At 39.8% G+C, this 12,766-nt stretch overlaps 1 protein-coding gene across 6 annotated transcripts in view; it reads right to left on the bottom strand.

The window, feature by feature from the left end:
* The window catches only part of LOC134221730 (suppressor of lurcher protein 1-like), a 430,147-nt gene that overhangs the window by 48,078 nt on the left and 369,303 nt on the right, over window positions 1–12,766 (bottom strand). For all 6 annotated transcript variants that reach the window (XM_062700938.1, XM_062700936.1, XM_062700931.1 and 3 more), the window contains exons 2-3: window positions 12,568–12,713; window positions 12,416–12,487 (exon numbers count right to left, since the gene is read on the bottom strand). In XM_062700938.1, the coding sequence (XP_062556922.1) occupies window positions 12,416–12,487; window positions 12,568–12,672 (177 nt within the window). In that variant the 5' untranslated portion in view covers window positions 12,673–12,713. The remainder of the gene's footprint in view (window positions 1–12,415; window positions 12,488–12,567; window positions 12,714–12,766) is intronic.

Here is a 12,766-nt window from a genome sequence, read left to right as displayed (position 1 = left end):
CGTACGGTTTAATGAAAAGAAATTAGCTGTGGCAGATAATGTCCGAACATGGTTTTCCGGCGCAACTGATTAGACGGATACGTGCAACGCTGGATGGCTCGAAATCAAATATTCGGATTGCAAACTAGTATCAACCTCATTTGTGAACATTTAAGCAGGGTAATGCACTTTCGAATTTATTGTTCAACATTGCACTCTATGGCGCTATTAGGAGATCTGGCACACAGAGGGCAAAAAGTGCTACGTACAATACATGGAGGGAAGCTGGAGAATGGTGTGTGGCGCAGACGCATTAATCACGAGCTGTGTCTAGTGAACAAAGAAGAAAATATTGTGAATCGTATAAAATACGGCAGACTCCAGTGGTCAGCTGGTCACTTTGAGCGAATGTCGGCAGAAAGAATAACGAAAACAGTATTTAACAGAAATCCGGATAGAGACCGGTGATTTAGCATGCTGACTGTAAGCAGTAGCATCAGGAATGGGACCCTATACGCTAGGGGAAACTAGTACTGCAGGTGGTCGTTTCACAGGTCATGATTTTCACACGTTCTACCTCATTCTGTGATAGCACGATATCCAATGTTATTCTTCGTAAATTATTTCAGCGAAGCCGAGGCCGACTTACAGTTTCATGTTTCATGTTTCCAATGGTTACCGTTGTTTGCAGAAATCGCTCTCAGTAGATTACAAACAACGATAGAAGAGAGGCAAAAACTGTTTCGAATTATTACAAGCCATGAAAGCATGCGACAACAGATTGTAAATCCATGCAAGTTTTTTGCAGCACTCACAAGTCGCAATATGTTGCTTGCAAGTCGCAATATGTTGGCTGCACTGCTTGTATGGAAGTCGTTCGAATTGAAACCATCCAATATTTTGTGCAAAATGAAAATTGACATTATGTCTCATCATTATGTGTTTCTGAAACTCATGTTTATAAAAAACTAGTCGACCCGGCAGACGTTGTCCTGCGTAGTAGGCGAAAATTCTAATGTGAAATTTCCATACGAATCCTAATTTTAGTTTATTACGATTTGCACAACTTTACGTGATTTTCGTAATTCCTGGGGGAATTCAGAATGAATTCCTGGGGGAATTCAGAATGAATTCCGGGGGGAATTCAGAATGAATTCCGGGGGGAATTCAGAATGAATTCCGGGGGGAATTCAGAATGAATTCCGGGGGGAATTCAGAATGAATTCCGGGGGGAATTCAGAATGAATTCCGGGGGGAATTCAGAATGAATTCCGGGGGGAATTCAGAATGAATTCCTGGGGGAATTCAGAATGAATTCCTGGGGGAATTCAGAATGAATTCCTGGGGGAATTCAGAATGAATTCCTAGGAGAATTCAGAATGAATTCCTAGGAGAATTCAGAATAAATTCCTGGAAGTCAGAATGAATTCCTGGGGAATTCAGAATGAATTCCTGGGGAATTCAGAATGAATTCCTGGGAATTCAGAATGAATTCCTGGGAATTCAGAATGAATTCCTGGGAATTCAGAATGAATTCCTGGGGAATTCAGAATGAATTCCTGGAAATTCAGAATGAATTCCTGGAGAGTTCAGAATGAATTCTTGAGGAATTCAGAATGAATTCTTGAGGAATTCAGAATGAATTCTTGAGGAATTCAGAATGAATTCTTGAGGAATTCAGAATGAATTCTTGGGGAATTCAGAATGAATTCCTGGGGAATTTAGAATGAATTCCTGGGGAATTCAGAATGAATTCCTGGGGAATTCAGAATGAATTCCTGGGGAATTCAGAATGAATTCCTGGGGAATTCAGAATGAATTCCTGGGGAATTCAGAATGAATTCCTGGGGAATTCAGAATGAATTCCTGGGGAATTCAGAATGAATTCCTGTGGAATTCAGAATGAATTCCTGGGGAATTCAGAATGAATTCCTGGGGAATTCAGAATGAATTCCTGGGGAATTCAGAATGAATTCCTGGGGAATTCAGAATGAATTCCTGGGGAATTCAGAATGAATTCCTGGGGGAATTCAGAATGAATTCCTGGGGGAATTCAGAATGAATTCCTGGAGGAATTCAAAATGAATTCCTGGAGGAATTCAAAATGAATTCCTGGAGGAATTCAAAATGAATTCCTGGAGGAATTCAAAATGAATTCCTGGAGGAATTCAAAATGAATTCCTGGAAGAATTCAAAATGAATTCCTGGAGGAATTCAAAATGAATTCCTGGAGGAATTCAAAATGAATTCCTGGAGGAATTCAAAATGAATTCCTGGAGGAATTCAAAATGAATTCCTGGAGGAATTCAAAATGAATTCCTGGAGGAATTCAAAATGAATTCCTGGAGGAATTCAAAATGAATTCCTGGAGGAATTTAAAATGAATTCCTGGGGGAATTCAAAATGAATTCCTGGGGGAATTCAAAATGAATTCCTGGGGGAATTCAAAATGAATTCCTGGGGGAATTCAAAATGAATTCCTGGGGGAATTCAAAATGAATTCCTGGAGGAATTCAAATGAATTCCTGGAGGAATTCAAATGAATTCCTGGAGAAATTCAAATGAATTCCTGGAGGAATTCAAAATGAATTCCTGGAGGAATTCAAAATGAATTCCTAGGGGAATTCAAAATGAATTCCTAGGGGAATTCAAAATGAATTCCTAGGGGAATTCAAAATGAATTCCTAGGGGAATTCAAAATGAATTCCTAGGGGAATTCAAAATGAATTCCTAGAGGAATTCAAAATGAATGCCTGGAATTCAAAATTGGGGATGAATTCTTTGAGGATTTCTGGATGAATGCCTGGCGAAATTAGGAATGAATTTCTGGAAGAATTAAGGATGAATTCCGGAATGATTTTGTAGAGCAGCGGTTCTCAACCTGGGGTACATGTACCCCTGGGGGTACCTTCACTGGCCCTAGGGGGTACCTCGGACAAAAATGCGTAATGGCGGACATATTACATTTCCAATCAAAACTTATTAATAATGTTTTGATAATTCTGTTTTTTTTTATTTCAAAAATTTATGTTGTACTTAATATGCAATGCGATCAATAAATCCCAATTTAATCCTGCCTTCCACAATCAGCACAATGTATGAAGGGCTGCGGAACAAAAGATCAAACGAACAAAACGTCGAATGAACAAAATGATTTTTTTGTTCACTAAAGCTCGTTTGCTTCGTTGGAAGAGGATTAGAAGCATCCTTCTATCCTTCTCGGAAATCCTTTTTTTTTTTTTTTTTTTTTAACTAATTTTATTTGCTAATTATCTAATACCTGCATTCATCTCTTAGACTAGGTGTTCCGTGTTTTCTTAACACTATCATCCTTATTTGCTATGATACGCTTATTATTAATACATTTCAATTGCCTCTGGCATTTAGGATTTTTCCTCTGGTTGAATTGAACCATGTAGGAATTACAATGTTTTAAACTTAAACTAAACTTAACCTATTTTATACTAAGGGTACAGGAGTTAATCGTTGCAATAGAAGATTGCAACGATTTTTATCTAAAATTGAAATTATTTTGTTGGACATTTGTTGCAATGTCTCAATATTAGAAATTCTATGAAGTTCATTGGTACTATACCACGGAGGCAACTTCAGAATCATTTTCAGAATTTTATTTTGAATCCTCTGAAGTGCCTTCTTTCTGGTATTGCAGCAACTAGTCCATATTGGCACAGCATACAACATGGCAGGTCTAAAAATTTGTTTGTAAATCAAAAGTTTGTTCTTAAGACAAAGTTTTGATTTTCTGTTTATAAGTGGATATAGGCACTTAATATATTTGTTACATTTGGCTTGAAGGCCTTCAATGTGATTTTTAAAAGTTATTTTTGATCTAGCAGAAGTCCTAAATATTTAGCTTCGCTAGACCAATTAATTGGAACCCCATTCATAGTGACAATATGTCTGCTAGAAGGTTTCAAATAAGAAGCTCTCGGCTTATGTGGGAAAATTATAAGCTGAGTTTTGGAAGCATTCGGGGAAATTTTCCATTTTTGCAAGTAAGTGGAGAAAATATCCAAACTTTTTTGCAATCTACTACAAATGACACGAAGGCTTCGCCCTTTGGCTGAAAGGCCCGTGTCATCTGCAAACAAAGATTTTTGACACCCTGGTGGTAAATCAGGTAAGTCAGAAGTAAAAATGTTATACAATATGGGCCCCAGTATGCTGCCTTGGGGGACACCAGCCCTTATAGGTAATCTATCAGATTTAGTATTCTGATAGTTTACCTGCAGCGAGCGATCTGATAAATAATTTTGGATCAGTTTAATGATGTACAGAGGAAAATTAAAATTCATCAATTTTACAATCAAACCTTCATGCCAAACACTGTCAAATGCTTTCTCTATATCAAGAAGAGCAACTCCAGTCGAATATCCTTCAGATTTGTTGAGCCGAATTAAGTTCGTAACTCTTAGTAACTGATGAGTGGTTGAATGCCCATGGCGAAAACCAAATTGCTCATCAGCAAAAATAGAATTGTCATTAATATGAACCATCATTCTATTTAAAATAATCTTTTCAAACAGTTTGCTTATTGAAGAAAGCAAACTGATTGGGCGATAACTAGAAGCCTCAGCTGGATTTTGTCCGGCTTCAAAATTAGAACAGCTTTGGCGTTTTTCCATTTATCTGGGAAGTATGCCAATTGAAAACATTTGTTAAATATATTAACCAAAAAGGAAAAAGAGCTCTCAGGAAGATTTTGATAAGTATGTAGAAAATACCATCATCACCCGGGGCTTTCACATTTTTAAATTTCCTAGTAATAGATCTCACTTCATCCAAATTAGTTCCCAACGAAGGGTCAAAAACATTCTCTTGATTGAGAATGTCTTCGAAGCTCCGTGTAACCTGATCCTCAATTGGACTAGTGAGACCTAGACTAAAATTATGGGCACTCTCGAACTGCTGAGCAAGTTTTTGAGCCTTTTCGCCATTTGTTAATAAAATTTTATTTCCCTCTTTAAGCGCTGGAATTGGCTTTTGAGGTTTTTAAGAATTTTTGTTAATTTCCAAAAGGGTTTCGAACTGGGATCCAACTTCGAGACATTATTCTCAAAGTTGGTATTTCTCAGAATAGCGAAACGTTTTTTAATTTCATTTTGCAAATCTCGCCAAATAACTTTCAACGCGGGATCGCGAGTTCTTTAGTATTGCCTTCTTCTCACATTTTTAAGACGGATCAGTAGCTGAAGATCGTCGTCAATAATAATGGAGTTGAATTTAATTTCACATTTCGGAATTGCAATGCCTCTGGCTTCGACAATTAAATTTGTCAAAGATACGAGAGCATTATCAATATCACTTTTGCTATCGAGAGGAATATCAACATCAAAATTCCTATCGATATACGTTTTATATAAATCCCAATCAGCTCTATGATAATTAAAAGTAGAGCTGATTGGATTATAAATGGCTTCTTGTGAGATTTCAAATGTCACAGGAAGGTGATCAGAGTCAAAGTCAGCATGAGTTACCAATTGGCCACACAGCTGACTTGAATCCGTTAAAACTAAATCAATTGTAGAAGGATTTCGACTGGAAGAAAAACAAGTTGGTCCATTGGGATATTGAATAGTATAATATCCCGCAGAACAATCTTCAAATAAAATTTTACCATTGGAATTGCTTTGAGCATTATTCCATGAACGGTGTTTGGCATTGAAGTCACCAATTACGAAGAATTTTGATTTGTTGCGAGTCAGAATTTGAAGATCAGCTTTCAACAAATTCTTTTGCTGCCCATTGCATTGAAAAGGCAAGTAGGCTGCAATGAAGGAAAATTGTCCAAAATTTGTTTCAACAGAAACTCCCAAGGTTTCAAAAACTTTGGTTTCAAACGAAGAAAATAATTTATATTTGATACGTCTATTAATGACAATGGCGACCCCACCACAGGCGCTGTCAAGACGATCATTTCTGTAGATAAAATAGTTTGGATCTCTTTTAATGGAGAGTCCTGGTTTTAAATACGTTTCAGTTATAATGGCAATATGCACATTATGAACTGAAAGGAAGTTGAATAATTCATCTTCCTTACCCTTTAGAGAGCGGGCATTCCAATTTAGAACTTTCACACAATTATTTGGATCCATTGAAACGGAGTCCGATAACAATTTTTGTGTGTACTTTATACCAACCTGAACAGCTTCAGGAATGGTATTTGCTTTGAACATTGCATCAATCATGTGATGCAATTGTTCAGTTAAAAAATCAAAATCGGAAGCAGTCATGCTACCTGAATCGGCAACATGACCGTTATTTTCCGTTGGGACATGGGTATAAACCTCATTTTGAGAAGAGAAATTTTGTCTACCAGCAGCGATGTTTGCATACGTAGGTACATTGGAAAAATTGGAATTTACTGAAGTGCTTGCTACCCGTTGACGAGCGGCAAAATTTGTTTGTGAATTGTGGTGGGTATGAATTGCTCGACCGGTAACCGGTTTCGAAATTTGAGCGTTTGAAAAATTTCTACCCGTCGAATCTGGGATCCGATTGGAATTTCCGTCATCAATTTTGCACGGGAATTCAAAACTTTTTGCGTGAAGGGCATTCCCAGAAATTGGATTTATGATTGCCCCCACAGTTTGCGCACTTAAATTTATTGGAATCTTCTCTCACAGGACATGCGTCCTTGGCGTGAGAGGTTCCACCACAAATCATGCATTTAGCATCCATGTGACAATGTTTGGTTCCATGACCCCACTTTTGGCACTTACGGCACTGGGTAGGGTTTGGAAATTTCCCCCAGGCCTGCGGAAATGTTCCCATGTAACACGGACATGAGACATAATACAGGCCTTTTCCAAACTTTTCATATTATTTAGTTCACTTTTGTTAAAATGAACTAAATAAAATTCTTGAGAAATGCCCCTCTGGGAAGTGCCAGAATGGGATTTCTTTTCATCTTAATTACTTGGACTGGTGAAAATCCAAGTAATTGAGAAATTTCAATTTTAATCTCATCCAGTGATTTGTCATCACTGGGAGACCTTCAAGACGACTTTGAACAATCGCTCCAGTTTTGTCGTCGTATGTGAAGAATTTATGGCGCTTCTCAGTTAAATAGTGAAGAAGACGTTTGCGATCGTCAAAGGATCCCGGCAAAACGCGGCAGTCACCCTTCCTAGCAATCTGAAATGAAACCTTGATCCCCTGAAGGTTACTCAAAATCTCATTCCGGAAGCCAGAAAACTCGGCAACAGATACTACAATTGGCGGAATCCTTTGCTTTTTCGCATGAATCGAATCACCTGGGCTAGAGGTAGATTCGATTTGCTCAATTTCATCATTAATCAAATCGAACTGATTGCTCAGTTCGATTGGAGAAGAATTATTTCCGATATTAGAGTTAGAAGGAATATCTGAATTCTCCAGCTTCCTTCTATTTTTTCCGCGCTTGGGCAGGACGGTCTTGAAACCTTGTTTCTTTGAAGGAAGTGGAGAATTCAGAGACTCTTCCTCTTGTTTTTGTTAATACTCATTGCTGAGCGTGGAGACGTGACCTTCTAAGAGGTTTTTCCCAGAACGGTGTCCCTGCAGGATTACCACCGCTTGTCGGAATTTTACTTCCGCAAACGGGTCCAACGTAAAACGAAGGCACGGGTCCTTGCAAAGATCGTAACGGGATCAGTGGGTACAAATAGCGCTAAGAAGCACCGTTGAAATTAAAATAGCTTCGGGTAGTATTAAAAACTTCCTTCCGCAAAGAGAGAAAGAACCGCACAGCACGAAAGCACGATGCGGTCTCTTCTCGGAAATCCTTTTCCAAGCAGCTCGAAGGCCTACTTTCAAGAGGCTCGTAAGCCTCCTGGGTACTTCAGAAGCCTCTTTTCAAGTGGTTTGGCTGCCTTCTTCCAAGAAGCTCAGAAGCCTCCTTTCAAGAAACTCAAAAGCCTCTTACCAAGAGGCCCCGAAGCCTCTTTCCAAGAGGTTCGGAAGGCTGCTTTCTAAAGGCTCTGAATTCGCTTTCAAGAGACCTAAAATCATCCTTCCAAAAGTTTTGGAAGCCTCCTTTCAAGATACTTGGAAGCCTTCTTTCAAGAGGCTCGGAAACCTTCTTCCAAGAGGCTCGGAAGCCTCCGTTCAAGAGGCTCAGAAGCCGCTTTTCAAGAGGCTCAGATGCCTTTTTTCAAGAGGCTCAGAAGGCTCCTTTCGAGAGGTTCGGAAGCCTCCTTTCAAGAGGATCGGTAGCCTCCTTTCAAATGGTTAGATTGCCTTCTTTCAAGAAGCCCGTAAGCCTCCTTTCAAAAGGCACCGGAGCCTTCTTTCAAGAGGGTGGAAAGCCTTCTTTAAAGAGGCTCGGAAGCCTTCTTTCAAGAGGGTGGAAAGCCTTCTTTAAAGAGGCTCGGAAGCCTTCTTTCAAGAGGCTCGGAAGCCTTTTTTCAAGAGGCTCGGAACCCTTCTTTCAAGAGGCTCGGAAGCCTTCTTTCAAGAGGCTCGGAAGCCTTCTTTCAAGAGGCACGGAAGACTTCTTTCAAGAGGCTCAGAAGCCTTTTTTCAAGAGGCTCGGAAGCCTTATTTCAAGAGGTTCGGAAGCCTGCTTTCAAGAGGCTTGGAAGTCTACTTTCAAGTGGTTTGGAAGCCTCCTTTCAAGATGCTCGGAAGCCTCACTTTAAGAGGCTCGGAATTCTTCTTTCGAGAGGCTTGGAAGAATACTATTAAGAGGCTCAGAAGCGTTCTTTGAAAATGCAAAGGAAGCCTTCTTTTAAGTGACTAAAAAACCGCCTACAAGAGGTTCAGATGTCTTTAATCAAGAGGCGCACAAACCTACTTTAAAGGGATTCAAAAGCGGAAAGGAGCTACCCTTCAAAGGCCTCGTAATTATTTTTGCAAGAGGATTGGAAGCCTACTTTTGAGAGAGGGTACCTCAAATAATGCAAAAGTTCGAAGGGGATAAGAAAATTATTTTGAGCTTTTTAGTGGAATGTCTTCACTTGTCATAAGACGAGTTTTTACAATCCCATTGAATTCCACCACTTAATTGTATCTCGACAGATACATATTTCGACCTCAACAGTAAGGCCGTCTTCAGTGTTTTGTACTTGACTCGACTTCGACTTTCTCTAGGAATTTATCTAGGAAATTGAAGGAACCTTCTAGATGAATTCCTGGAGGAACTTGAGGAGGAGCTCCAGGAGAAATTCCTGGATGAGAACTTCAGAAGTAATTCCTGCAGGAACTCATCAAAGAATTCATGGATGATCCCCAGATATAATTATTTTGGGAAATCTAAGAAGAATTGTTGAGGAGACGTCAAAAGGTATCCCTTAAGAACTTTCTAAAGAAACCCTCCAGGAGGAATTCCTGATGGAGCTCTAAGAAGAAATCCTTGATGGAGGACCTGCACTAGGAATTCCAAAGTGAACTCCTGGAAGAACGATTCGGAGATGGCTTTTCAGTCTTGACAAAATCAAAACACTTTTATTTAATCTTGTCCAACGTTTCAGTCCGTTTGGGACCTTCCTCATAGACTCAATTCTTACAGGTTTATCCTCAACTATGGTTCTGCTGAACCATTGATTGTTATGAGGTCAGGATTTTCCCACATAAACGAGAACGGTTCGAGCACCGCGTTTATGGTAAAACCCTTTCCGTTTATCGTCTGGCACAAGATCGATCACCATTGCTTTTTGTTAAAAAGCAATCCAAAAATCCTGACCTCATAACAATCAATGGTTCAGTAGAACCACAGTTAAGGATAAACCTGTAAGAATTGAGTCCCTGAGGAAGGTCCTAAACGGACCGAAACGTTGGACAAGATTAAATAACAGTGTTTTGATTTTCTCAAGACTGAAAAGCCATCTCCGAATCATTAAACTACAGTCGAAATTAATAGCTCCTGGAAGAACAGCAAAAAGAATTCCTTACTGAACCCCAGCAGAAATATTTGGTGAAACTCAAGGAGGGATTCCTGGAGAAAATCAAGATGAATTCTTGGAAAAACTTCAATATGAATTCCTGGATGAACTTCAAAATAAATTGCTAGAGGAACTCCTGGAGGAATTCTTGACGAAATAGAGAGAAGTACTGGTGGAATTCTGACAAAATCTCAGGACTAATATTTGGAAAAACTCCAAATAAAAATTGATGAAGGAACAAATGAAATTTATAGATGAACTCCAAGAGAGTTTCCTGGATTATCTCTAGGGGTGAATTCTGAAGGAAGTTCAGGAGGAATCTCTGAAGCAATTCATTGAGGAATTCCTGAAGGAACTTTGAGATGAATTCCTGCTGTACCTCCAGAATGTTCTCCTTGAACTGTGAAAGGAATCCCTGGAAGAACTTCGGGAAGAATTTCTTTGGGAACCTCGGGAAGAATTACTTGATTAACTCCAGGAGAAATGCCTGGATAAACTGCAGGAGAAAGGCCTGGGATAACTCTTGCTGGAGCTTTTCCTTGATTTTTCCTTCTGAAATACTTCCTTCATGAGTTCCTTTTGCAGTTCCTTAAAGAGTTCACCCAGAAGTTCTTTCTAAAGTTCATCCTGGAATTCCTCTACAAGTTTCTCTTGGAATTCTTTCAGAAGGTTCTCCGGGAATACCTCCGGATGTTTCTACGGAAATTCCTGCAGATGTTTTTTTTTTCGGGATTCCGCTAATAATTCCGGGATTTCCTACTAAAATTCCTCCAGATGTTCATCCTGGGTCTAGTAATTATTTCTAGAATTCCTTGTTCCATAGAACATACAGGTTGTTTCTGGAATTCATTCGAAAGTTCCTCCTGAAATTCATTCTGAACTTCTTCCCGAAACTTCTCCAACTGTTCTTCTTTCAAATTTCTGGACCTCCTCTAGGAATTATTCTTGGACTTTTTTTTTCAAATACTCTTACTGGAACGCCTGAAGAAACTTCTCATGGATCTACTGTTAGAATTCCTTTAGGAATACACATCTTTTTCCTGAATTTCCTTCAGGTATTCATTAACGAATTTCTGCTGGTATTACTTCAGCAATATGCTCCAGGAATTTCTTTCAGAATTCTACTAGGTTTTAGGAGCATCACTGAAAAAATCAAAAGATATGTATGAAAAACAGGTGAGATCTGGATGTTCAAAGTTGCCGTTCCACGTTTTTTGCGACCTTGGTACTTTAAATTGCAAATCTTGGCTCGGCTTTTGTACTTTGTAGTGTCTCACATTTTGCATTTTGAGCCATGTAGAAATCCAATACTCCACTACTAAGGAGTTATAAATCAACTTCTGCCATACATCTGTTTCCTTCAGTATTCGACTTTCAAACAAATGGCTTCAAATCCTTTAATTGAGAAAATATTCGGAAATTACCGAAATTGGAAACAGTTTTGGTTCGTGCTCCCCAACCCTTTCCATTCTCAGAACGGAGGAGACGAAGCAAAAAACATGGTTCTTTTTTCGAACATCAATCCTCCTCCACCCGCACAGCCGAATGGATTCACTCCGCACTTCGGTTGTGCAGTTTTTATTATGTTGGTCATTACCCCTGCCCCTTGAGTAAAACTCACAAGTGAGATGGCAAAGTTATGGCGATGTGGGGGATGCCTGGCAGTCAAAAGTTTTTCACTTACTCCACAGTTGGTCGACATTGAGCTGGGTCCTGATTCGAGCAACACCTCGATCGTTTTCGGGTGCACGTTCAGCACGTGGTCGTAATTTTTCTCCCCCCTTGCGTTCGCTTTTTGTCGGTCAAGAAACAACGGCTGCCTGTTGTGGTGTGGCGGAGGGTGTATATATTTCAAGCTGAAAAAGTTTATGCGCTCAATTGAGTTGCTGGAAGTGGAGTTTCAGAAGAAATGACGAGCAGTTCGGGTTCGATTTTACGCTGAGAGTGGTGTGGGTGCGACTTGACTTTGTAAAACTTTTCATGGCTTAAGGTGGGGTCGAATGATGAAAGGTGGCTGTTGCCGAAGGAAGTTTGTTTCAAGACTTTTGGACGTGAGGTGTTACTTTCTTGCTGTATAAATCATCATTTTTCTTTTCATTTGAACAAATTATGGTTTCAATGGAATTTGGTTTGAATGTCGGCGTAAAGTTCCTTGGACATGGAAAGCATTTAACAATTTTAAATCAAATTCGTTTGTTAACAGATGTAGATGACGTGATTGGAATGTTCCAATGATTTCGACTTCTTGCGTCTTTGTGCTTCTTGACTTGTGTAATGACCCAATTTATCCGCCAATTCAGAGTAGACAAACAATTTGCCTCTAATAGCTAGTCTACATAGCTAGGAGCCAATATCCCTCCCCAAGTGTACCAAACCCGCATAAATTGCACGCTCATTCAATGGTTTACACTTGCAAAATGGGAAAAGTTAACAATCGCAAAGCAGGTGCCTTCTGCATCAGCCAAAACCGATTCCCAAGAACAAGCACAGTTCCATCCAAATTAACCTCAACCCGCGCCCGAAGGGAGGACAAAGTTCAATCAGCTAATTACCATCAGAATGTCCGTCTCGCCACATTCGTTCGGTTCCAGCTTGGAGGGCAGACGAAACTCGGAGAAAACAATCTGAAATTAGGGAGAGGTGGTCGGTTTGGGTGAGATTAGAAAAGCGGTTAGTTTCTTCGGTCGGGGGAGCAAATGCGTACCTGGATCCGTTCCACTCCCTGGCCAACGAACTCGTACAGCTCGCAGGTGGCCGACGGGAAAACTCCCGACCGTTTGTGGGACGGTGCAATGCTGCCGTTTCGCATTTGGATCGAACTAAAAGTGTGCGGTTTGCAGTGTGGCGGACCTGAAACAAGAGAACAGAAGAGAAAGTTTGTTAAAACGTGGAGCTGCTGATGG

Source organism: Armigeres subalbatus, chromosome 1, assembly GCF_024139115.2.
Source record: "Armigeres subalbatus isolate Guangzhou_Male chromosome 1, GZ_Asu_2, whole genome shotgun sequence".
Taxonomy (NCBI): Eukaryota; Metazoa; Arthropoda; class Insecta; order Diptera; family Culicidae; genus Armigeres; species Armigeres subalbatus.
The sequence above is the reverse complement of the archived record's forward strand: the minus strand, read 5'-3'. Positions and strand labels throughout refer to the sequence as shown.